Raw genomic sequence first — 26,852 nt, 5'->3', positions numbered from 1 at the left:
TTTCTGTTAACATGGCCACACGTGTTTTTGCTTCGGCAAAATAGATCTTATTTTACCTTTTGGAAATTAGTGTTCAAAGTATTCATTTTCTGAAACTATTTAGGTCTTAGTGTTCTTTATGGTTTGTGAGTTAACTCTTCTTGCAAAGTAGAATGATTTACTGCTTAAAACAGAGGAAATAAACTTAAAATATAGCAGGTTAGGGAAAATGTTTTTACACAAAACACAAATCATCTGAAAAGTTGATGCTATATTCACTGGTGTGTCATTTTCTCCTCTGCATCCTCATTCGCAGTGACCATGACAGACTAGGAGAGCAATAATCTTGAATCTGGCATTTCCATTCCGAACACATTACTGTGCAGTGTGCCATTGAGTGGAATGGAATTTGTTTCTAAATAATCTATGCTTTTTTATTTAGTTTAGTGTTTTATAACCTCTTCCTAAGGCCTGCTGTTCAAAGCAAAAATTGGATATGCTCAGGCTCACTGAATGCAGTGTTGCAAGTTGTCAATTTTATGTTGGCCCACCACCTCAGGACAGTAAAACTATATACTGTGATCACCCTGCTTGATGACCTGTGTTAGGAGAGAAATAGTGTGAGTGTGACCCTGCTGATTCTCTTCAATTTCTCTTTGACTTTCAATATCATTGACCATGATATCTAGGGCTGGTCGATAAATAATCCAAAACCAGTTTGAATTCATTTCTGGTGAGGCAGCACAAACAATTAAAGTCATAGAAAATGTATGTTACCAATATCTAATTGTTTCCATTATGGAAACAGTTTTAACTTAAAGTATCAATTAAGCTTGTCATCACTTGGAGGGAAGAATAGGGAGTTTATTTCACTTGTGTGTTTTCATGACAATACGTTGGAATGTGAAAGTTTCCTAAGTCATAACAGATGTGGGACAAGTGGAGCCCTTACAGGAGGGTGGTAGTCCAAAGTACAAGCCACAGGATGCCAGGTACACTGGCACAAGTACTGACATAGCAGCAACCCTGTCCAGACTTACAAAATATTCACCCAAACAGAAAATCTTAGGGTTATTTTAATAAAGGATGTGGATTTGCTCTAATTAATGACCACGAATGGTGTCTCATGTCAACTTCTGTTGTGGATTTCCTTGTTGTACCTGTCTCTCAGTGAGGATTAGAATTCTGCATTGACCTCATTACTTGGCTTTCTATCTTATCTGTTTTAATAGAATGAATCAATTTTTTTGAGTGAATAATTTTGATTTGTATATGTTACAGCAATGAATGAGAATAAGTATAGCTTTTAAGTTTTGATTTTAAGCAGAGGTTGAATGGGCATCTGTCAGGGATTCTTTAGCTGCTATTCCTGCATTTTGCAGGGGTTGGACTAGATGACTGTCAGAGTCCATTCCAAGTCTAAAGTGCTATGATTCTATGATGACATTTTTTATTCCATCTTAAGAGATGCAGGATACAGTAATCTAAGTTATACTCATGGTAGACCCATTGAAATGTTAACTTAGATCCTTTGATTTTAACATGTAGACTCCAAGTATGTCTAATATTAAAAACCTTATACAGAAGTGAGGAACCTTTCTCAGCTCAAGGCCTGCAATCTTGCATGGGAAACCTTTGATAGGGAGCACTGACATTTGCCAGAGGGAAAAGTAGGGAGGATGTAACTCTTTGCCTTTTGCATAGTAAGTTACATCCAGTCACACAAAAGTTAAAAGTTTCTGTACACACACAAATACTGTATATCCCAACTCCATCAAGGCAAACAAGTATTATCATAGTTAAGGAACATTCCAGCCTGGCTCCTGAAGGCTGGATGGAGAAGCTTGGAGGGTTGCATCAATCCCCTCCCCCCTGGGCATCTGAAACTTCACACCTCTGTCATAATATATCTGGGATTGTGGAAAGACATTTATTTCAACCCTCTGAGGAATGCACTGGGTAACTTTGTATGCTCTGGCACCTTTATCCCAATTCATTCATCTGTCTACATTAAAGTCATATCCCTGTAGGTCCTAGTGTGTGAAGATTTTCCATATTTGTGTAATCTTTCTCTCAGTGATGTATAATGGCACATGGAAGTGATTTTCATATAGAAATTTGGTGGCAATATAATTCATCCTTAGTAGTCCAAGTGACAGAAAGGTGAATGCAATTGTTCACTGAAATGCCCTTTCCCTGCTAATATTGCCCCATGTTCCTTTCTGGGAGTGATTTCTCCTGTTGCCTATTATGCAGTAGCAAATCTCTATATTGGTAACATGCTCCTTCTGTGAGTAACTGCTGCTTCACCAGAAATGGGTGTGTTCTATGTACAGTGTTACGAAGGTCAAGTGTATTTTTTACATCCTGTTTTCTTGCATCATTCTGCTACATGAAGACTGCAGTCTGCTGTAGTAAGACTGCAAGTCTATACAAGGTTTCCTGTGAGTAGGAGCCGTTGAAATGGGACTTCTTTCTACATAGGCATGTATAGAAATGCACTGTAAATGTTAAAACTATTGATAATACTAACTTTTTTCTATCTTGTGATTTTCTTTGGTAAAATAACAGATTTATAAAACTAAAATCAATGTTTGGCTTCACTCTTACTTCACTCTGATACTACAAACTTTGGAGAAAAAATTATAGGTCTGGTGTTGAAAGAAGAAAAAGTACTGGGGAACTACTGGGCAGACAACTCATAGGGTTCACCTCAGGTAGCTGTTTGGATCCCAGCCATGATGTATTGAGCCAAAGCTAGGCATGTGCTTCTGAAATCAGCTTCATTCTGATATTTCATAGGACTTGTAGCATCAAGTCTGCTTTTCTCTATTTCTTATCTAGTAAAACTGATAAAAACAAGGCTGCCATCATATGTATGTTTACTTGGGAACAAACTCCATTGAACTTATTGCTGAGTAAACATAGGATCAGGTTGTGAGTCTTGCAGCTTGACCTACTAAGTTTGGTGGGATTTACACTTCAGGATTGCAGGCTTACTTAATGCAGCTTGCCGGATAGCTCCTTACTGCTATTTAAGTTCACAATGTGAAAGAGCAAGGACTGTAGACTTTGATTACTGCTTATCTTATGAACAATTGATAGGTTTGTGGTGGTCATCTATGTTATAATCACCTGGCACATAAGAAATATACGGTACCTACTTCACTAATCAGGTATAATTGTTTACTTTTAAAAAGTGGGTTTTTCATGAAAGTGCTTCTGATCCCTTAGTTCTTATGATAGCATACCAAATAATTTGTTTTAATTTGCTTTTGAGGAAATATAGAAGGGGTGGCTTTAAGAAGGTTTTGATTACATCAGCAGAAACCAGGCATTTTCTGGCTAGCACAGAGTATGATCATAGCCAGCTTTTTGGTCCCGCGCTGCATTTTTATGCTGGATTTGTTTAAAGGGACTTCATCACTGTGGTTTTAACTCTAACAATGATATCAACAGTGTTTGCAGAAAAGCGGATTTGTGTGGCTTTTTATTCCTTTATACTCTGAATGTGGATTTTTACAAAATTGTCTTGTTGGTTCTGCTGTAAGCCACATCTACATGCTGAAGCTAATAGGTAATATGTTTGGAATTATGCCTTTAACAATCAGAATTATTTTGGATCTGGATGTAACTTATTGGGTGCAAATTGAAGATGAATACTTGTTTGGAGGCTAATGCGTTGTTTGCTTAGAGTCTTAGACAGATAAAAGCAAAGGAAGCCGTGTTGATTAGGAAGTATTGCAGAATCCATTGTGAGGCATTACCTATTAGGTCCAACCAGAATGTCAGAAAATAGTGAGTAAGCTTTCAAATCCTTCATAACTCTTCATCATAACATCAAGACCATTGTTTGAAATACCCCAGGTGTCAGGCATGTTTTGCTACTGGAGAAGGTCCATTTGCAACTACATGGAGTTTTCTGGGTGCTAGGTTGGCACCCATATTTTAAAAACCTCTGCCTTAGTCCATTGTTAATACCACTTCCATTTCTGTTTTTTTCTGCTTGCAGCATACTGGGACAAGTGAATTATTGTAAGAGCAAGCTACAGTCAAGCAATGCATTTGAGATCATAGAATCATAGCATTGGAAGATAACCCTGAGGGTTATCTAGTTCAACTCCATGGCAAATAGACATTCTGTTGTGGCGACGGATCATATATTTAAGGCACCATTTGGTGCCTAGCTTATATATCTGAGTTTCTAACAGCCTGGTGAAGAATTCTGTAGAACTCTAAGAAAGATATTTTCAAACCATGGACTTTGTTATGCCTCTCTAGCAAACAGCAATTTTTAAAAAAGTGCATTGAGGGCATGAAGCAAATGATTTTTTATTGTGAGTTTTGTGAAGTAAAATAATATAAAAGTTTCCTGACTCTTTAACAGAAGAAAAAATATTTGTGGGAGGCTACATATTTGATCACACAAACAGTGAAATGGTTGTGGGTTGCTTTTTCCAGACAAAATTGCCTCTCAACTGCTTTCCCATTGCAATGGGAGCAAAATGGTATATTTTTCTCTGCAGGTGGAAAAGCAGGTTGGGAGATTGACTGTGATCAGAAAAAAAAATCCCTTTCAGCACTTCTCTGACCAAATAATAATCACCTTTGGTTGCTAATCATAAAACATAATGAAGTAAAATAAAGTGAATTTTACACTGGTCTTCCATATAATGTCTAGTTTTGCCCTACGGAAGGTAAATAAGATCAGCTAAAATCAGTCAGTTTTGTCCTGAATTTCATTGAGAAGTGGGTTGAAACCTAAGACATTTAACATGAAACAGTAGCTTAAATCTGGGAACACTGATTATTTCTAATAGTTACATCAAAATATGGAAAATGATATCTGAACTTGGCCATAGTGGATGATATTCAGTGATGTTCGCTCATTTCTGCAATGGAAATCTGCTTGCACAAGTGAAACCTTTTGTTTCTCTTTTCCCCTGCACCCCTCCATTCTGCTCTGGAAATTTCACTGACTCCTGAAGGAGATTTTGGGGGTACAGGGGAGAGGAGAAGCTCTGTGGCATGAACAGATGCATGCTTAACGCTATTGTGGATCTTGCCCAGTCAGTGTTTCCATTGTATAACCCGCCCCTTTTCTACTATGTTTTTGACATTAGCTATATTGTGATGGTTTTGTCTGTTACTTAATGTATAGTTTCCTGTTTGAATTAGTATCTTGGGAATCATTTAAGCTGCAATAAGACTGCACAGTTATTTGGGAGTGAACCTTAGTGGACACAGTGGGATTTACTTCTAAGTAAACACACACACACAGGCTGTCTTTGAAAATGAAAACTGAAAATTGCAGACTGATTGTCCTGTGTCTGAGGGTTCTAAAAGAAGCCTGTATTTAGCACAACAGAGAGAAGGGGGAAATCAAAAGATTGCTTTAAAACTGGCCCAGGTTTTCACAGCATATGCCCCCCTGCTGTCTTCCTAGCAACATCTGCGTTGGAGGTTCTCCTAAATGGAATCAGGGATATTAAGTATTTCCCAGTTGAGTGTTTTTAATACAAAATGAAACAGAAGCTTAATCGGGCAGCTGGTTGGGACCAGGGATACATTGGGGAAATCTTTATCAGCTGGATATCTATTGGAAAAGAAGTTCTGGACAAAAGGAAGAGGGAAATCCAATATTAATGGCAAGAACAAAGAGAAAATAAGACCATTTATAAGGTGAGGTGGGGAGGACTGTGTGGTTTGACCGATGAAAGAAAGGGGACCAGACTTCAGAAGTTCAAATTGAACATGGAAATTTACAGATTAGTCTGAGTAAATTATAACCTATTCTGAATTGAGGCATTACATTGATAATGTAAATGTGAGTTGAGGACTGAATGACTTAAATCGCTGAATACATCAATTTGCACACAAGACAACAAAATTGGTCTTTGTTGATTTCAGGTATTATTGTTGGTCCTAATTTCCCCTGCATTAATGCCATCTATCCTATTTTGTTTGTTGTTGGATATTCTTGTTTTTATTCTTGATATGAACTTTGGAAATTATTTTTAATTGAAATGTGGACTAATTTCCCCCTAAATTCTTCAACTGTTTCCAAAAACTGGACCTACAAATAGTGAGCATCTGAACACGGATCTCAAAACACATCTTGAAACACAGGCAGCCCCACAGAAAACCCTGCTCTAAGTTGCTGTACAGCAGGTGTCTGATATTTTTGGGACTTCAAGGAGAGTCTCTGGCAGAATGTACTGAGTATGTAAGGGGGTAACATGGTCTCTCAAGTAACCTGATAACAAGCTGTATCGGGCCTTGCATGTACATGCATTTTGAACTCTGCTAGGTAGCAGAATTGCTTAATTGGAGCTGTGTCAACTGTGGTGTCAAGTCTGCTATGGAGGTAGACAAATTTGTCTTCAAAGTGGCTAGCAAGCAAATCGCAGCAAGTCTCTGAGGTGCCCTGGACACTGCCCACTGATACACATGTCAACAATTCATGGACCTGAAGAGCTCTGCTGGATGATTCATTGAGGATGTGATGGAGGTAGCAAAATATGTCCTTTTTGCTGCTTTCACCATCAGATAGGCACAATCTACTTTCAGCCAGCTTCACAGCAGGACTTTTGTCACCTGTTTTCCTGCTGTCTTCCAGCCGATTTCATAGAATGCAGATCCCCAGTATACTATAGGGCTAAAAACATTTTTTTCCTGTATTAGAGAGGGTGCTTCAGAGCAATTGTATTGGTTGTACTCAGCATCTTGTCATTCCACAGCAAGACCAGGGTTTTGGCAGGATCACAGAGTGCTATCAGAAGCACTTTTTCCATCCTAGATATGCTTAACTACTCAGTTGAAAGGGTTGTTAGATAATAATGGCAATGTTAAACAGCTAATAGCTTATTAGGGTGTTTAAAGTCATCATATACATCAGAAACAAGAGAATATTATTTTGACTGCTTTAAGTGTTATCCAATATAATATAATACAGAACAAGCTTAATACATAAACACTTATTGCCGGCTGTTTTTAAAAATCACACAATGAAATATTTGTTCCTTGTTGCGTGTTGAGATAACTGGCTTGAGGAAAGAATTTAGATATCCTAGGTAGATAATAGCAGCCTATTCTCTTGTGCAGAGGTGGGGAACCTGAATAATGTACATTTTCGTAAGCTTCTTGTAGGAAAAGAAGAATATAGATGTAAAAAAGACAGTGCCCCTCACTTATTTTACACATATGTATACATTATGTGCATAACTGTTGCACAGTCTTCTGCCTATCCCTATTCCAAAGGAAATAGCTTTCATGCTGGTGTGCAGCTGTGCTGACAGTGATCTATTTGTGACACACTAGGTCACAAATTTGATATACTTCTTTAAGGTATACAGGAAAACCAGAGACTCCTGCCAATAGTATTGCATCTCCATGGGCTGGTTGCAGAGTTAGTGTTCGAAACTCCCATTGTTCTAGGCACATTTGCGACAGGGAATTTCATTAGTGTGAGCAGTTTCTGAGCTCTGGGTGCAGTACTGCGCCTAAGATTTTAGATTAAAACTGCAGAGTGGAAGGAAAGGAGGACCTTTTTTTGCCTCCCCACTTCCAGCCACCCTCTGAAGACTAGAGAAGAGACTTCTTAAGAATATTAGGGGGTGGGCAAGGGAAGGACTAGACCATGTTAAAAATGAACATAAGATTATTTAGGTGCAGTTCATTCATTTTCAGCTTTGTACTCTTGTTATAAAAAAGCGTGCCTAGACATTCCGTTCTTGTGCCCATAACCTAGGTTTAAGGTGTCATTTAGCTCCTAGCTTTCGTATCTCAGCTTCTAATACTGTGCAGAGTCTATCATAATTGGGGAACAAAAGAAGTGTTCAGTATATGTACTACCACAAGCATCATGGGTTATTGTAATGTTTAAAAGTATTCCTCACAGATTGATATGGAAACTATTATTAATTTTTTTACTAATGGAAAGCATTCTACAATTCTATGGTTCCTAGATCCAAGCTAAATTCACAGATTTAACAAATAACTCTAGTCTCTGATTAATAATAATAATAATAATGTATTAATGCAAGGATGTAGCTCAAGAATGTACCACTTTGGAAAAGACCTGGATATACTCAGAGTATGAACATTTAAAAGAAATTGGGAGATTCTTCCTGATATTCTCTCCTTTTTCTCATATGCAGAATGAAGTGAAAGCAATAAATAACTCATCCTCTTCCGAGCTCTAACCTTGGAACTGGGAGGAGGGTAGAAAATAAGTCCTTCCCCAATAACTCAGAGCTGGCGCAGGCAGGCAGAGAAGTTTGAGTTGCCTTTGAACCCAACTGGTGCTCTGAGCTTGGAGTACCCCTCAGTTGTGGATGCAAGCTTCCACCTCCCTCCTTTAGCTCTGAGCCTGCTCTGCTTCTGTGCCTGATAGGTTATCCAAGCTCAAGAGTACAGCCTGCTTCTGTAGCTCTGGCTTCAGACTCATCTTGGCCTCTGAAGCTGGCAAGAGGAGCAGGTGAGATTATCAAGCCCTACCACTCATCCTCCAGTGACATTATGAGGTACTAGATTACAAATGAGAGCTGAAACGGAAAGTCGCTTTCCAGTAAGTTCATGACTGAACAGACAATTGAATGTTTGTATAAATCTAAATCTTGTCTAAAGCTGCTGCTTCATGATGTTCTAGAAAGACGGCTTAGTTAAATATGTGAAATATGTGACTTCACTGTTTGAAATCAGTGAGACCTAAAAGTGCTGAAGTTGGCTTGATTGTGCCTCACAGTTATCAACAGATAAATAATTTATATTGCATATGTTTTTAAAATTATTTTCAGCCACAAACAAGCTGAAATAATTTAATTTTTCCACAGTTTTTAAACAGTGGTGCTCATAAACAGTCCCTTGCCTGGTAGCCTCTGCTGAATAAAAAAGGGTTCCATGTGAAAATGCAATGAGTCTTTTTGTTTTTTCCATATTACTACCACATCCCATTCAGGATGTTATATTATGCTACATTATGATATTTTTGTATACTGCTATATGACTCAATTAGGGACATGGGTGGCGCTGTGGGTTAAACCACAGAGCCTAGGGCTTGCTGATCGGAAGGTTGGCGGTTCGAATCCCTGCGACGGGGTGAGCTCCTGTTGCTCGGTCCCTGCTCCTGCCAACCTAGCAGTTCAAAAGCACGTCAAAGTGCAAGTAGATAAATAGGTACCGCTCCAGCAGGAAAGTAAACAGCGTTTCCGTGTGCTGCTCTGGTTTGCCAGAAGTGGCTTAGTCATGCTGGCCACATGACCCGGAAGCTACACCGGCTCCCTCAGCCAATAAAGTGAGATGAGCGCCACAACCCCAGAGTCGGCCACGACTGGACCTAATGGTCAGGGGTCCCTTTACCTTTACCTTATATGACTCAAAGGCTCTAAAAGTGGTGAACAAAATATTAATATAAATCAAACCAAACAATGTAAAGCAAAATGACCAAGAAGCCATCTTAGAGATTTGTTTATGAACTGCATTCATACTCTCACCACAGAAGCAACTCTCCAGCATTCTGCATTTCACTTAGAAAACAGATTAACTCCTCCCCCGTCTACTATGATGTTTGGGTCAAGTTATTCACATTTTCTGTGTGCTTAGTGCTACTTTCCCTAAGATATCCTGCTATTCATTTTTCTGCCCCCACTGTTACCCCATTGGCTGCTGTCTACAGAACTTGGTTGACTTTGAGGTTGGATTTTTGTATGTTTGTGACATTTATAGTGGTAATAATGTTTTGGAGACAGATTATAGGGTTGGATACAAAAAACCATGAACGGAAGGAATATAGCCACTGCCCTGTTTTGCAAACGTTTAAGAATTTGTGTAGTGCTATAATAGGTTCTGTAACAGATCTCATGTTTCTGCTTGTGCAGGAAATTGCATTTAGTTTAACATTTCTCACACAAGGCACTGGTGTTAGCTATAAAACTTTTCCATACGCAGAAGAGCTTTCTATGAGCAGAAGGGCATGTTTGGCTCCATCTCGTTGTTTATTTAGATTTTTTTTTAAAGTGCCCTGTTAATTATTTTAAAAATAATTATGTTTTTAAAATTAAAAGGTGCTTTGTTTTACATCCTGCTAAGGCTGCCAAGTTTCATTTGAAAGGAGAGAGAAAAAAGACTCCAGGTGATCATACTTAGGGGGTCTAAAAACAGAATAAGAACACAATGAAGGAGCAAAGGAGATAAGAGGAAAAGGAACCGCTTGTATGTGCCCATCTCTGCATCCTCTTGTTTTTCCTGCTAAGCTTATTTGGCTGATGCTGCTAAGGCTTCCCTGTATATTGTTATTCTCAGGAAGACTTAGAGACATTAATTTATCTAAGCAAACCCCAGCTATGAATTGTATATCCTGTGAATACAACAGGCCAGTATAAACAGTCAGTCCTGCGACAATCTTTGTTGTCCCAAGTTTACTTTTTAAAACTGGAAATGGCTTTTTTTAAGGGCATGTCTTGCTTACTATGTAGAAATAGCAATTAGGGCTGCAGTTGCACATAAACTAATACCTCATTCCCCACTTCAAAGCCATGAGTGGTAGATTGAGAAGATTTCTAAAGCATGATGTTTTTGTTTGTATTTTCCCCAGTTGATTGGATAGAATTCAGTAACAAAGCAGGTTGTTTTGGCATTCAGCCCAAAGTATAGTTCTGTTTCTCTCTGTCCTCACATTGCTGAATGGTAGGACCAGTCCAAGACATTTTGCTTTCAGAGGCGAAGGACAAGATACCACTCTTAAGACCCTTACCACTCTTAAGTTCAGACAGACTAGAATAGCAGCTGAATCTTATTTCAGTACTGGCAGCAGCGTAGTATTGTGTATGACACCTTTGGGCAGCTGACTAGCCTAGTGATGTGTGACAGGTAACACAGCCTACAAACATCCTCCAGCCGAAGGGAACCAGGAGGCTCAGGAGGAACAGCCTTGTGCCAATCCTGCCCCACATCCCCAGCATCTGCTGCCTGTGTCCCCTCATTCTTTCTAACGATAGGGCTGAATGGAAACATATCTATTTCACCTCATTTCAAATATTTCTACACTGCTTTTCAGGTAGTCGCCTCCCAACGTCGTATACAAATAAAATAGACACCCAAGCAAGCAGGCTCTGCCTCTTAGATTGCTCGGTCATTAGAGCATGAGACTTTTAATCTAGGGGTCATGGATTTGACTCTCACGTTGGGTAAAAGTGTCCTGCATCGCAGAGGGTTGGACTAGATTACCCTTGGGGTCTTTTCCAACTCTACAATTTCATGATTCTATTAAATCCATAAAATAAACACAACCTATCACAACATTTAAAGAATCAATTTAGCATCCTAAAAATATACAGACCAGCAAGACAACAAAGTGGCCATCTAGCTTATCCAACATATGACAGGTAAAATAATTCTTAACAGCTTCAATAAAAAGTGAGGTTTAAAGACCTTTTTAAAACTAGCAAGGAAAGGAGTTTCTCTTATCACAGTTAGGATGGAGTTCCATCACACAAGCTAAATAGCAGGGAGCCCAGTATGATGATGGTATAATTATTTGCAGGATTCTCCAGGCTGAACTACAACTGATATTATCCCTGGCCATTGGCTGATGGGAATTGTAGCTCAAAATATCAGAAGGGAAGCAGGTTGCTGGAAAATATTTGTTCATATACTTTCTTCAGCCCACCTTAGCTCTCATTGCACTATCTGGTGTAATTATAAATAAGAAACAGCCTTATTTATTTTTCCAAGCACTTTTCTTCAGAGGTGTATTTAAATTTATACCATTTGAAAACGAATATTGGCTACCAGAGTAGCTGGGGATGGCTGGATAATTTTTACTGGTGTAAAGAATGGACTCTGAACTTGCACGAGTTGAAAAGCTGTTTTATTATATGGTGAAATACTGCAAATGGTGATTTTACAATTTCAGAAAACTGGCATTATATTTCTTTAAAATTTTATACCCTGCTTTTCACCATAAAGGTCTCAAAGTAGCTTACAGCAATGAAATGTAAAATATAAATTAAACCTACAAAATGTAAAACCTCAATAATTTAGAATCTCAAAAACAACAAAAAAATAATAATATGAGAAGCAGAACTAGAGCTGTGGGTTCAAGTTCTCCATCTAACAGAGAAAGCCAGGATACTAGGTGTCTGAAACTCAGTAGGAATGGTGCCTGTTTATAACTTTCTGTGGTATTATGGAGTTCCATGAAGTTGTCTCTAGAACAGAACACTGAAGACACAACTCTTCATTGACATAATTTGTGATTTTGGCCCAAAGGGGAGCCACTATTAGTGCTCCACTCAATGATATCAAGTGATGGGTTTGGATTGTACAGGGTAAAGGGTATCATGTACTGCAGGCATGTCCAACTCCCAAAAGACTGCGATCTACTCACAGTACAAAAAGACAAGCTGTGATCTACTCATTGTCATTGCCAAGAGTTGTTGAGCTTTTTTGGAAGAGATCTAAGATACCCATGCGATCAACTGGGCAATCGTGATCAACCTCTTCAACATGCCTGATGTACTAAAATTACATTTCTCTATTTAATTTAGGAGGAAATGTCCCATTTCAGATGTGTTTCTTACATAGAAATTGAATGAAAAATATCCACATTTAAGTTTAAACTAAAATGCATGCTGGCTTTATGCTGCCTTGCCCTTGTTTCGTTAGCAGTAACTTACAGTACAGTGCTCTAGTTGTCTACTCAGAAGCAAGTCCTGCTGAGTCCATTGGGGCCTGTGTTTTTGTGAAGATTACTAAGATAATGTATGGGAAGTCCTGGGAACCTAACATGCACTATATAAATGATAAGTGTTTATAATTCACATGTGACTCTTATCTTTCTCAGCAGCCATGCTAAACATTGTGCCACTGATTACATGAACTAACTGCCCTTTAACAGAAAACATTCACTTCAGAAATATGAAAGATGCACTCTTCCCCTGCTCTCTTGAAATGCAAGGATAGCCTTACACAAGCAGAATGGCAGATTTCAGCTGTTTAGTGTGTCTGGATAAAGTCAAATTGCTCAAAGGCATAGATGATTTTGCAACAGAAGTGTGTTTTTCACTTAACCTCTGGAAATGTTATTGCATGAAATTCTGTAGAGCTGACACTAGCTTTTGAATTAATATACTTTTGGATTTGGAGGTCTGGGTTCAAATTTATGAATTTCACTGGATGTCCTTAGGATAGGGTAGAAATCTATGTAAACAAAATAACAGGAGCTGAAGAGACTTTTATGTTATGTGTTATGGTTTCAGAAACTAGGAAAACTGAGGCCTGAGGAAGTAATGTTCAAGCAAACGTTTTGCTCCTGATCTGCTAATACATAGTTTACTGGATCAGCATTATGTATGAACCAGGTTATGTCTGAATCAGCCTTTAGTTAAAAATTAGGGGTGGCCACTTTTCAAACAGGTCACCAAAATTTGGACAAATTACTCTGATCAGTCACAATGCATTTGGGCAGATTGGCACCATTTTCAGGCCCAGAAACTAATTTATTTATTATTTCTATTTTTTTGTTCATAAAATTTATGTATTACTTGTTTCAAAAAACCACAAAGCAGTTTACAAAGGACCATATACACAACCTGTAATTAGACACATACTGTATCCTGTTCTATTTGCTGAAAAAGAATTCTGTTTTAAGTCTATTTTGGGAGGGGTGTGTGGCTCTGTTGTTGCCAGGAAGGGCCTCCTCAGGCACATGTGCACCTGCACCATGCTGATGCCCCCTGCATTTTGGATAAAAGCATAAAGAGGTTCAACAACTCTTCTCTACCAATATTTGAATTTAACTAGGGTTGTAATGTGCCTTCAATTACTTGTGGGGAATGTTTGCAGTGAAATAGTGATGAACAGGTGATTGACAGGCCTACCCACCTGTCAGACTTGGCCTTCAGGATGGGGACAGTTAAGGGTCTGGCCTACTGGACCAGAAAGGTTATTCACTTCTGTGTGGAACTGCATTTGTTTTGTCTTGAGAGAGGGACAATGCAGTATAATTGAAAGTGTGCTTGAGGTAGTATGAATGCTCTCTGAGAGCTCTGAGTCCCTGAGCATTTGGCAAGAACAGCTCCACAACAACAAATACCTGCTGTTCAGTAGGCTGGTTCTCATACCGGCATTCTAATATTGATTTCTAAGATGACAACATTTTATTTATTTATTTCACACAGTTTATATGCTTTTGATTGTAATTTAGCACCCAGTTTGGCAGATTTGGTCATCTGCCTTTGTGCTCCTTCTGTGATCATAATTGCGAATGATAATTCTAGACATTCTTGAAGTAACAAAAGTAGCTAGATGTTTATATAGCATAACAATGTGCACTTGCATGCAAGGCTATACTTGTATGTGAAAATAGTTTCGAACAACAAGAATTACTGCTTCCATTATTAATTGCATCTTTGATAAGCGGACACCAAGAGCACCCTTGTTACTTTTGGAGCTTTGTGATTAGTTTGCAGTGGTTTTGTGATCACATAGCATTTATTCAGTTAAGTTTCTTATACATTTCTGTCAACAGAAACATGACAACTGAAAAGAGTTTAGTGGCAGAGGCTGAGACTCCCAAGCAGCAGCCGCCAAAAGAGGAGGAGGTAGCTGCTGAAACAGGAACACAGGAAGCTTTCTTGGAGAAAGCACCTGAGGGGGATAATCAGTCAAAGAAGAAGCTAAAAGCATCCAATGGTGACACGCCTACACGAGAGGACCAGAGCAAGAACAAAGAGCGCACTTCTGAAAGTCGGGGCCTGTCACGCCTGTTTTCATCATTCCTCAAGAGGCCCAAATCTCAGGTCTCTGAGGAAGAAGGTAACGAGGCAGAAACAAAGGATCTTGGTGAAGGAGGCCAGGAAGAGACAGACCTCGATCTCAATGAGGAGATTCTGCTGAAAGCCCCAATAGCTGCTCCTGAACCTGAGCTCAGGACTGACCCATCTTTAGATCTTCACTCATTGAGCAGTGCAGAAACACAGGTAAATATGACACAAACTAGTTTTCTTTCTCCTGTTGTTTGGTCCCAGCTCCTGCCCACCTAGCAGTTCGAAAGCACATCAAGTGCAAGTAGATAGGTACCGCTCCGGCAGGAGGGTAAACAGTGTTTCTGTGCGCTGCTCTGGTTTGTCAGAAGCGGCTTAGTCATGCTGGGCACGTTACCCGGAAGCTGTCTGCAGACAAACACCGGCTCTCTCGGCCTATAGCGCAAGATGAGCGCCTCAACCCCAGAGTTGTCCGTGACTGGACCTAATGGTCAGGGGTACCTTTACCTTTAACGTGATTAATAGGCATTCAAGAACATGCTGACATGTGCAGCCTGCTCATACACTTGTGGCTTTAATAAGTAAATGTGACTAGAACTGCAGCCTCAGATTTGTATCCAGGTAAGTACTACTTGAAGTAAATCCATTGAAGTTAATGAACCCAAGTTAGTCATATTCATTAATTTCAGTGGGTCTATCTAAATATGGCTAATGTTAGATACAACCTTTAGTATCTACCGTATTTTTCGGCCCATAGGACGCACCGGCCCATAGGACGCACCAAGTTTTTTGGGGGGGGGAAATAAAGAAAAAAATTTTTATTTCCCCCCCAGGCGCTTGTGGGGCCGGCAGTGGGGAGAAGCACTCTTCTTCCCGCTGCCCACCTGCAGACCAGGTCTGTGGACAGCGGGAAGACGCGCTGCGCCTCCCAGCTGTCCCCGGAGCTTGCGGGGCAGGCAGCCGGGAGAAGCGCTCTTCTCCCCGCCGCCCGCCTGCAGACCAGGTCCGGGGACAGCGGGAAGACGCGCTGCGCCTCCCAGCTGTCCCCAGAGCTTGCGGGGCAGGCAGCCGGGAGAAGCGCTCTTCTCCCCGCCGCCTGCCTGCAGACCAGGTCCGGGGACAGCGGGAAGACGCGCTGCACCTCCCAGCTGTCCCCGGAGCTTGCGGGGCAGGCAACGGGGAGAAGCGCTCTTCTCCCCGCCGCCCGCTTGCAGACCAGGTCCGGGGACAGTGGGAAGACGCGCTGCGCCTTCCAGCTGTCCCCGGAGCTTGTGGGGCAGGCAGCGGGGAAAAGCGCTCTTCTCCCCGCCGCCTGCCTGCAGACCAGGTCCGGGGACAGCGGGAAGACGCGCTGCGCCTCCCCGCTGTCCCCAGAGCTTGTGGGGCTGGCAGCGGGGAGAAGCGCTCTTCTCCCTGCCACCCACCTGCAGACCAGGTCCGGGGACAGCGGGAAGACGCACTGCGCCTCCCAGCTGTCCCCGGAGCTTGCGGGGCTGGCGGCGGGGAGAAGCGCTCTTCTCCTCGCTGCCCGCCTGCAGACCAGGTCCGGGGACAGCGGGAAGACACGCTGCGCCTCCCCGCTGTCCCCGGAGCTTGCGGGGCTGGCGGCGGGGAGAAGCACGCATCTCCCCGCCGTCAGCCTCCAAACCACATCGGGAGACAGCGGGATGGCGGCGTTCTGCCTCCCCGCTGTCCCCCGACCTTGTGGGGCTGACGCTGCGGCTCTCCTGAAGCCTGGAGAGTGAGAGGGGTCGGTGCACACCGACCCCTCTCGCTCTCCAGGCTTCAGCAAAAGCCTGCATTCGCCCCATAGGACGCACACACATTTCCCCTCCATTTTTGGAGGACAAAAAGTGCGTCCTATAGGGCGAAAAATACGGTAATTGGTAAGAGGTTTAATCTATTGCAAATTGTAATATATTCCAAAGATTAAGGTAAGCATTTCAGTAGGCTCTAGTTTATATAATTATTTATTTTGTTAGATTTATATACCACTTAATCAAAAATCTCAAAGCAGCTTAATAAAAGGAAATTTATACAACATTACCTATATAACCAAGTTTTGACATTTTATGCTCTTTCCCAGTTTCCAATTATATGTATGAATTTTAAAAATATAAAAAGCATTAAAGAAGCTTTTGAAGGCTTGCAAAACAACAACCCCAGTCCTCCAAACCATGGTCTGGAGGCTTGTGAATATCCTGTAGACCTGTATGCAACTTCTTCCCCTATTGTATGCTGATAACTCCTAACATTTCATTTTCTCTAACATATATGAATTGTCAAACTGTGGCTAGAATTGTCTCCAATCCTTTAAACTGTGGTTGCAAATTAAAACATGGAGGCACGGTGCTAACTGTAGTTTGCTAGTTTTGGAAGTCATGGCCATGTACAGTATGCTTAGAGAAAACTATGGCTTATGAACCTAGCTTGTCCCCCACTAAAACAGAAAGACTAAAGTACTAAAATGGAAGCAGAACCTTCTCAGCTTCTCCTTGTGGCTATGCCCTATTTTTTCTCTATGGGTTGTAAACATTTATGTTCTACTCAAAATAGACCCACTTTTGTGTTTTGGTTCAAAATTGCTAACTTTTATCCATTAATTTCAGCCTGCTCAGGAAGATAGGAGAGAAGATCAAGATCAAGATCCAGAAAATAAAGATCTTGAAATTAAGGAAGAAGGAGAGCAGGGGGAGCAGGTGGAGGAAAAAAAGGAGAATACCAAGGTGAAAGCAGACAAAGACTTAAAAGGTTCTCAGAAAACAGCCAGAAGACCCAGAAACAACATGCACTGCAAGATTATTTTGCTGGATGACACAATTTTTGAGTGTTCCCTGGATGTAAGCATATCTTTATCTATTTTTATTATTAAAAAGAAAAATGATTTTTAACACTATCAGAATTTATTAATATAGTTTAAAGAATACAATTTGCAGTTTTAAGATAAATTGCTTAGTAATGTCTAGAAGACGATAATAGTAGCAGTATTTTGTTTGGACTTTTAGCCCACTTGATTTGAGGACATTATCAGGAATATTACTACTACTAACAATAATAGAATTTTACAGAGTGAAATTGAAAGGGTTCAAGTGTCAAGATGCATCAAGATGCATCACTTTTCCATAAGATGATCTCAGGTTCCCTGGTTAAATCTCAGGGCAGATACGTATCTTGGCTGGGTTTTCATGACTGCTTGAGCAAAACAGTTACCTTAAATGATCCTGTATAATTAGGTCAGTTCCTCCATGTACAACACTAATGATACTCTTACTATTGCATAAGATTAGCTTCTGCCTGCTAATACAGCAGTGGCTTTACGTGAGTGTGGTGTTTATAAACTTTAGATCTTCATCCTGTGTGCAGAGCGTAGAAGGGGGTTTAGCTTTTTGCAATGATGTAGAAGCTACTGGGCATGCTGCTGCATGTGGTAAGGAGCCATAGTTCAGCAGCAGAACACATGCTAATCTTGCATAAGGTCCCATGTTCACTCTCCAGTGTCTTTGAGTAAAGGAACCCAGTTTGAAATCCTGGAGAACTGTTCCTAACCAAAATAGACAATGTTCTGATAGTATAAAGCAGCTATTTAGAGTATTTTTAATGGGATCTGTTAGCTGAGGGCAAGGCATTGTTGGAGCATAGAAATTCAAGCCTTGGCAAACAAAGAATGTTGCTTTGCTGATTTATGTGTTTGGGGCTCCAGGGGACATTATTGGTTTGGCTCTTAGCCAAACACACATGTACAAACTTCTAGAGAACTGCTGTTTAGATTAAACAGGGTGTTTATTTACCTGCCTGTTACCTGGTTAAGTTGAACTACTCCCTCACCACAAACCTGCATCTTACTTTCCACCATATCAAATAAATATGAACAGGAGTTTGGGGACCTTCTACTTTCTAAGAGAACAGCTGACTAGTCAAACAGAACAGATGTTACAAGGGGACCATTAGGTTCTCAATTCTGTTTTGCTTTTATAAGGCAAGCAATATGTGTACACTTGCAGGAGATACTCATTAGTGCTTCATTCCCTTCCCACCAACCATTCAAAACCAGAAGCAAGACTAATCAGGGAGGAAAGGCTTCTTTTCCTCCTGCATTTGCATCACCACAGTAACCATGGTTTGGGGAACCTGCATTTGCTAAAGTAATGTTCCTGAAATGGAAGGAATTTCCTAGATATTTTTCTGAGCAGCGTGAGGTCTCTTTTCTGCCAAAATATCCTTTTTCTCTTTGCATCCAAGTGAGCCATCTTAATGAAACAATCTAAAAGTGATCAGTGTTCATTTTAAGGGCTAATGATGTTCAAGTCAATGCCTAAGGAAGGTATACAATAACCTTGTGGATGTGAATATTAGAATGCACAAAACAAAAGTGACCACATATGACAGATTTGTGTTCATGTGCAGAAACATGCCAAAGGGCAAGATCTTCTTAAGAAAGTATGTGATCACCTCAATCTTTTGGAAGAAGACTACTTTGGACTGGCCATCTGGGATACCCCAAGCTCCAAGGTAAGTAGAATGCAAAAACAGAGAGATGACCTGCTTAGGATTGTATGTTAAAGCGTTTAATTAAAGAAGAAAATGTATTGGGAAAACAGAAATAAAACTTTGAAATGCATTTTGAAAATAAAGGTAATACCTACTTCTCTAGTCTGACTTCATACTGATGGAAGTTTGCACAAGGTAGCTTTAACACTGAAAGGTGCTAAAATACCCAGAAACTACATAATGCTCCACACATAAAGGATTTTCTTGACAATCAGTACCGTGGACAGCATCTCTCCCCAACTGTTTTGGAAATGCCTCTGCAGGGCAAAGTTGTATTTGAAGTGGGAAGAGAGACATCTTTTGTGGAGGCATTCTACATTGTTCATTCTTATCCAATTAAGCCTGTGCTGTAGAATTTAATGTCACTTGGAGATTTTGATCCAATCAGTGCTGAAAGATGGTATTAAAACTAGATGCCCCATTGTGTTGCAAATGGAGTAGGAAATATTATGGTTACGACATAGATGACTCTTTAAACAGAATATTCTGGGATGTCCAAGAGACACACAGCCCATAGATAGACTCCTGGAAGAGAGCACCTATAGTTGAAGATGGCTGTATTATGACTAATCAAAATGTCTTTTTCATGGCAATCTCGGATCGATTTATGTATATCACCACAGATCTAATGAGTACAAATAAAGGAATTATAGGACCCATTTACTTTATCTGTGAGCTTGATGTTGCTGGCAAAAAAGTCTGCAGGTGGATCTTAGATTGATTCCTGCACTTGAAGTGAACACTGAGGACAACACCTCTTACTTCCATTCTCTCCATGCCCCTTTGTCAATGACAGAAGGCATATATTCATGGGTAGTTCTTGTTGGTCATTTGAACAAATACGGGAATTGTAGGCAGGTATGCAACAGCTCCATGTGCAACTCTAATGAGCTTATAGTATGTATGTATATAGTACTGTGTGCAGCAATAACATCTTTTGTTCTTGCATGTGAGAAATAATTTATTTCCAAGAAAGGGATTTTCCCCCCCACACTGTGATCCAGAGAGCAAAAGTTAATAGTTTATCTTTGAAGCACTGGAAGAGTTTCTGTAGAACTTAATACTTTCCTGTAAGAGAGCATTATTTCCCACTGATTCCCGACATAATAAAAGGATAACTGTATCATTAATTACCCAGACTCCTCATTGTCTTTTTGATTAAGTCAGACAGAATGAGTTTTATGAATGCATGATTGCATTCAGAGACTGTACGGCCGTGTTTGGATTTTTTTTTTTTTAATTGCTGTGCAAAGCCAACAGTTGCAGCATAAGCATTGCATGTTCTAAAAAAAAAATGCCTGGCTTGCAAAATTGCAGATCCGCAACAGTTAATATGAATGGCCTTTGTGCTCAGTTGTGTGGGTTCTGTAACACTTCAATCAATTAGAATGATGGCAAAGTACTTCATATTAAACCTAACCATAACTATACCAATTACATGTAGAGTAAAATGTTGTGGGCTAAGAAAGATGAGCTTAAGGGATAAGTAGGCTATTCTTTCACCTCACTAGACCTGATTTCTAAATCCTGCTTAAGTCACGTGAAAATGAAACAGGTAACCTCATTCTAGTTTCTGTACACAGTACCGTAATATTGTACTGCCTGGTATCGAGAGTCAAAGTGCTATTATCAAAATGTAAATGCTTAGCAGTTTTGAGTGACTGATTTGCAGAGGCTAAATTCTTTATAATAATAACAACTGGGAAGTCATTCCAACTGAACTCAGTAAGACTAAATTCTGATCAGGCGTTTATGGGATTGCACTATTAATGTATTTACTATATTTACACTATTTGAACAAACTACAATATAGGCAGAAGAAACAAAAGTGTTTTCTAAAGACAGCAAGGCTGCATCCTACATAATGCTAAGCCAAACTATGGCTTAGCATGAATGCACTCTGGCTCCCAGGGATCACACCCATTTTGCTTCTCACTGTTCCACCTCCCCTTGGTGTAGCAGTTAAACCATGTTTTGGCTTATTGTGTAGTCTGAGCACAGATTTGTGGTATAAGATCTCTCAGTCATAAGCTGTGCCCAAGGTTTTACAGGAACATGTAAAAGTATGGCCCAAATAAATAAACAATCTACCAAACTGCCATATTATGTTGTAATCACAAAATCAAGGCTGTTTTTTTTAATGGTGACCAGAAAAGCACTTGAAGTAGCATAAACTTTGCAGCTGACAAATTGGCTACTTTGACACATAGTGGTAAACCACAGTTAATGGTTTACAGTGGTACCTCAGGTTAAGTACTTAATTCGTTCCAGAGGTCCGTACTTAACCTGAAACTGCTCCTAACCTGAAGCACCACTTTAGCTAATGGGGCCTCCTGCTGCCGCCGCGCCGCCAGAGCACGATTTCTGTTCTCATCCTGAAGCAAAGTTCTTAACCTGAAGCACTATTTCTGGGTTAGCAGAGTCTGTAACCTGAAGCGTATGTAACCTGAGGTACTACTGTACCATGAATATGCAGATCATTCCTGCTTTGATCTCCTCCCCCTCATCTCTCTCTCCCTCCCACCCCTCCCCCCAGTTAACTAGCAGGAGCAAAAATATCACAAGTGCTACATCACAAGCGCTACATCTGAACCAGGGATTATGATTTGTTTCACTCCAAACCAACCAAGTTCTGAAGCCAAGGTTTCGTCTTGACTTGCTAATGATAGTTTGTTTTAACGTTACAAACCTTGATTCCTGGTTTGGATGCAACACTAAGCCAAGAGTCATAGTTGTTGCTCCTGAGCACTGGCAAGGAGCCAAAACCATGGCTTTGTATGCAGACAGCGTGTGGAAATAACTGGTTCCTAAAAGTTATTTCGAGTTAAGGGGTTTTTTTTAATGACACTTTCCAGAAGCAATTACAGCTGCATGGATGTTCATTTTCCTAAGTACTAACTTGCCTAATGCTGTAGTATGGCAGAAATAACTTTGAACTCACATTCTGTCAGTAAGCTGTTTAAGTGAGGCAAATTCAGAGAACTTTGAACCACTTGGAGCCCCACCAAGCATCTTGTAAGAGATTATTTATATATGTCAATCTTCAAGATTACTGTATGAATTCATATTAGTGAAATATTATGGTTGTGAGCCAGCAAGACCAGATGTGCACCCAGTTCCAGTTGCTAGCCATAGAATAGTAAGCTTAGTGACTGAATTGGGAACTTTCAAATGCTGGCAATGGAAAGATAGTTTTGTTTTTCTTCCTAGGGAGGCCTGCTGGGCAACATCTTAACTACGTTTTCCTTGCCAAATAAATAAGTTTTATTTTGTAAGGTTTGGGTTCCGCTGATTCTTAATTTGTTTTAATTTGCCACTTTTTATTATTGCCAGGGGGTGATTTAGGCTAGTTTTTATTCATCAAAAGCATAGGTATGTCTATGTTTTCATGGACTAGAGCTCTGTGTCTTTTATGTAATGAGTTTTTCAAATACTATATAATAACTCAATGTGAAGCAAAAATGGCACCATCCATTTCACTGGTAATTGTCCGGATTGCTACAGATGGTGGTGGTTGGGGAGTTTAACCCTTTCTTCTCCTGCTTGTGGTCCTGATAGAACCACTCCTCTGAAGTTGTATTTGTATCTGGAGGAAATTTTCCTTTGGTGGCAATGAAAGATTTCCTCCCAATGCACATAGCAACTTCAGAGGAGAGGTTTTTTTTGTTTTTTTGTTCATGACTACAGCATGGAAAAAAAGGATCAGATTATCCTCCCTGCCTGCTACAATCCCAATAATCATCAGTCCCCAAGTGGCTTTGAATAACCATTTTTAAAAACTATGCATCTTAATTGCAAACCCACATTTAATGTTTGTTGTAGTCTGGCTGTCAGAGAAAAATTAACTGTGCCTAAATAAAACCATGGCTGCTTGTCCATAGTTAAAGCCTAATCTATTGATTATGTCAGTGCCCCCAAAGATCAAATTTTAATTAATCCTATATGCAGTGTTTTTGCAATCTAAGATAACCCAATTGGCATCCAATGATGGTTGCTACTTAACTCAGTGACAGTACATTTTCAGGCCATATTCTTTGCAACTGTTGTCAGACTCTATATGACTAATTGCTACTGTTTTCTTGCAGACATGGTTGGATGCTGCCAAAGAGATAAAAAAACAAGTTCATGGTAAGTGGCTCAAGTCTGTTTTTTATAAAAGAAATGGTGGATATTTATAGCCTTGGCATGCAATCAAAAGAAGCACTCAGCATTGCTGGAGTTCATGTAAGGGTGATAGAATGGATCAGGACAAATTTAAACAGAGTGCAAGCCCTCTGTTTTCCATATTATGTAGTTTTTCTTTTAATAAAACTGTTGCTTTTCTACAGGAGGACAGTTTGTATAGGGTATGTTTTTTAAAGTAGGAATTGTTTAAATTTAGAATATAGCAACATCATTGAAAATTAAGGGTGGACTTGCAAGTCACTTCTGGTTAAAACACCCATTGTCAACACAGCTTGCATCCAGTACCGAATTTGAACAGTGCCAAATGAAAGCCACTGCTGCAAAGGAAAAATCAGGCGTGCACTCCCTACATTTGATGTCTGGTGAGTGATAGCTGGGTGTGGTCCACCCAATATGACTTGATGGGCTAAACTGAGAGGTTTGGTAGGCCTGATTAGATCTGTAGGCTGGATGTTCCCCACCACTGATTTAACTTTTCTTTATTTTGGGATGATAAATCTGCTCCACTTCCCAGTGGGGAGGACTTGCAGTGGAACACAGTGGCCACCCACTCCCCTCTGGGGGCGGGGACGAAGTCCCTCGTCACCTGGAGGTCCCAGCCGCATCATAGATTTGGCGGGGAGGGGGGGGTGCTTCATCGAGCTCCCCCTACTGGTGGTTGACCCTTACAGGACTCCCTGCGTGACAGGCAGCAGTCAGATATACTCAGATCAATTCCAGTGCCTAAGCCAATACCGCTCACATTCTGTAACCAATAAAGTTGTGGCCTAAATTTGCCCAATAACATTAACCTAATATCTGTGTCCTTGTGTCTCATTCATCAACGAGGGGGTGGCCTCGGGGTCTTGACACGCAAACTTGCTGCATTTGTTTATGTTTACAATCATAGGGTAGTGTACAGAAATGAAGCAAATACAAATTTAATAAAAACTATACCAAATTATAGCTGGAACATAAAAAAATCATAATGTAGAACAGCAGGGGAAAATTCGTCAAATTAATCTAAACCACCGTTAAGAATTTCACAGAAGAGATTCATATTTACTTGCGTCGGTGTGGAGCGAGTTCCATTTTTGTGGAGGAGCCCCTACTGAAAATCCCTCATGGTTATGGGGCAGGATCTACTAGAGCAGGGGTTATCAACCTCTTTGGGTCCATGTGTACATTTGCAAACTGGAGAAACTGTTATGAGCAACACACACACATACACAGTGGCATAGCGTGGGGGGTGCAGGGGGGCCCGGCCACACCGGGCGCAACATCTGGGGTTAGGGCAAATCCACGGGTTAGGGGGCGCAAATTACTTGCCTTGCCCCGGGTGCTGACAACCCACGCTACGCCACTGCACATACACACTGCAACTAAGCAACTATTCTATTGGCTACAATAGAATCTTTCTTTCAAGACTTATTTCAGCAAGGGGAGGACAACCTATGGGTACCAAGGGAGTTCTGCAGGTGTGTCTGTAGGTACCATGTTGGTGACCCCTGCACTAGAGGAACACATAGAACCATCTTACACTGAGTCAGACCATTAGTCCACCTAGCTCATCTAGCTTTTGTCTATGCCAACTGGCAGTGGCACATCAAGATTTCAGAAAGGAGTCTTTCCCAGTCCTACCTGGAGATCCCAAGGATGTCAGGGAACCATTGCTTCGTTGAAGGTGAGACGTACCAGTGGGACTGTGTTCCTAATGTCATATTCATTGTGTTTATTTTTATCTTATGATACCTATATTGCGGTATTTAATATTACTTGAAAGCAATATTATAAAGGAAAACTCACAACAAATCTGGTTTTAATTGCAGGAGGCCCATGGAATTTCACTTTCAATGTCAAGTTCTATCCTCCGGATCCAGCACAGCTGACAGAGGACATAACAAGGTCTGTAGTGCTCTTAGGAAAGCTAACGATCAAGTAATGTTGTAATTTAGGAAAGAGTAATGGGAGGCAGGATATAATTGTGACAAATAATGAATGAAATTATAAGATAAAAAACAACTGATAAATACTCATCAGTATTCAAAGAACTGTGTGCTTAGTTCCAGAAGCCTAAGGACTCTAAAACTTGCATTTCTGTTTGACAAGCTATGTTATGACGCATGACAAACAGCTTTGGAAAAGAGAGGTGTTTGAAAAGCTGTTTGTGATACGATGTTTTTGAATATTTATTATTTATTTAGTTCATAAAATTTATACACTATTTGATTGTAAAAAAAAACCCCTCAAAATTGCTTATGAAAGATAAAACAGTAAAATCAGTAATAAATTACAACCCTGTGTATATGTATGTAGAACTAATGACGGAATCCCAAATTCAAACAGTTATTACATTGCTTGTCAACTTAGTAACATGACAGGCTTAATGTCTGGTAATAAGGGAACTCAGTGGAGCATTTTAGAGAACTTGGAAATAGATTGTGTCCCTGCAAAAGTAATAACTTCTTTAAAAAGCAAACTCCATTCTTTATACTAGCTTACAGACACATTCATACTTCCAACTTTCAAAATTTGGGAAAACTGGCCTGTAAAAAGGCAGTTGTGAGCATGAGACATTTAAGACTGTAAACCTCTTTAAGCTCTAAACATGCCATGAACAATGGCTAGTATCCAGTCTTTCACATGAGTGCTGGAAAGAACAGGTGCTCAGTGGCATACCTCTGCCTGCACTGTTGGATCTGCAGGTGCATATCCCATGCTAGCGAAAGTATCCCTGGATCTTGCACTTTCCGGGCGATGGCATGGTAGCTAAATGGTAGAAGTAGGAGGCTGAGTAGATTGGTGGCTTGGCTGCAGAACTCAAGAGGGTTCCCTCTCCAGGTGTGATCTCCTCTACCAGATGTAACTAGGATTCATTGGGAACCTCTTAGACAGGAGTAATTTGTGTACAAGGGCCAGCCCAGACCCGAGAGGCTAGTTTCATTGCTAGGAGGCACAATTGCAGAGCAACAGGGACCTGAGGAATCCATCAACCCCGGGGGAAAAAATATGGTGCTGGCTGCCCTGCACACCTAGTGTCTGCTCCATTTGTACACCCAGAGGCTTCTGTATCCCATCTTCCATTTTATTGGATATAGGATCTTGCTCATTATACAGGTCCAGTGTTATTTTCTTGTTGAGAAACTTATTTTATTTTTCTGCTACCAGTCAGCTGTAAATAACAGAGGAGAAAAGAGACTGAGTGTTATGCTATGTAGTGATAACCAAGTGCCTGTTCCAGATTGTGTAGTATGAGCATCCTCACCTGATTGTTGTTGTCTATGTTAAATACAGACAAACAATACTTTATTCATGTGGGTTCCCTGTCCATATGGCCTGGTACAATTCACAGTCATATGAAAGTAGGGGTAGACTGTTCCAAGCGAGAAGCACACT

At 40.4% G+C, this 26,852-nt stretch overlaps 1 protein-coding gene across 34 annotated transcripts in view; it reads left to right on the top strand.

The window, feature by feature from the left end:
* EPB41 (erythrocyte membrane protein band 4.1) overlaps positions 1-26,852 on the top strand; it is a 274,098-nt gene that overhangs the window by 187,608 nt on the left and 59,638 nt on the right. For all 34 annotated transcript variants that reach the window (XM_053398548.1, XM_053398547.1, XM_053398553.1 and 31 more), the window contains 5 exons: positions 14,510-14,960; positions 17,354-17,584; positions 19,149-19,253; positions 23,378-23,420; positions 25,286-25,361. In XM_053398548.1, the coding sequence (XP_053254523.1) occupies positions 14,514-14,960; positions 17,354-17,584; positions 19,149-19,253; positions 23,378-23,420; positions 25,286-25,361 (902 nt within the window). In that variant the 5' untranslated portion in view covers positions 14,510-14,513. Of the gene's footprint in view, positions 1-14,509; positions 14,961-17,353; positions 17,585-19,148; positions 19,254-23,377; positions 23,421-25,285; positions 25,362-26,852 lie in introns of those variants that run through there.

The sequence above is a fragment of the Podarcis raffonei genome, chromosome 8 (assembly GCF_027172205.1).
Source record: "Podarcis raffonei isolate rPodRaf1 chromosome 8, rPodRaf1.pri, whole genome shotgun sequence".
NCBI classification, from domain to species: Eukaryota; Metazoa; Chordata; class Lepidosauria; order Squamata; family Lacertidae; genus Podarcis; species Podarcis raffonei.
Note: the sequence above shows the minus strand (reverse complement) of the source record. Positions and strands in the feature narration are given on the sequence as shown.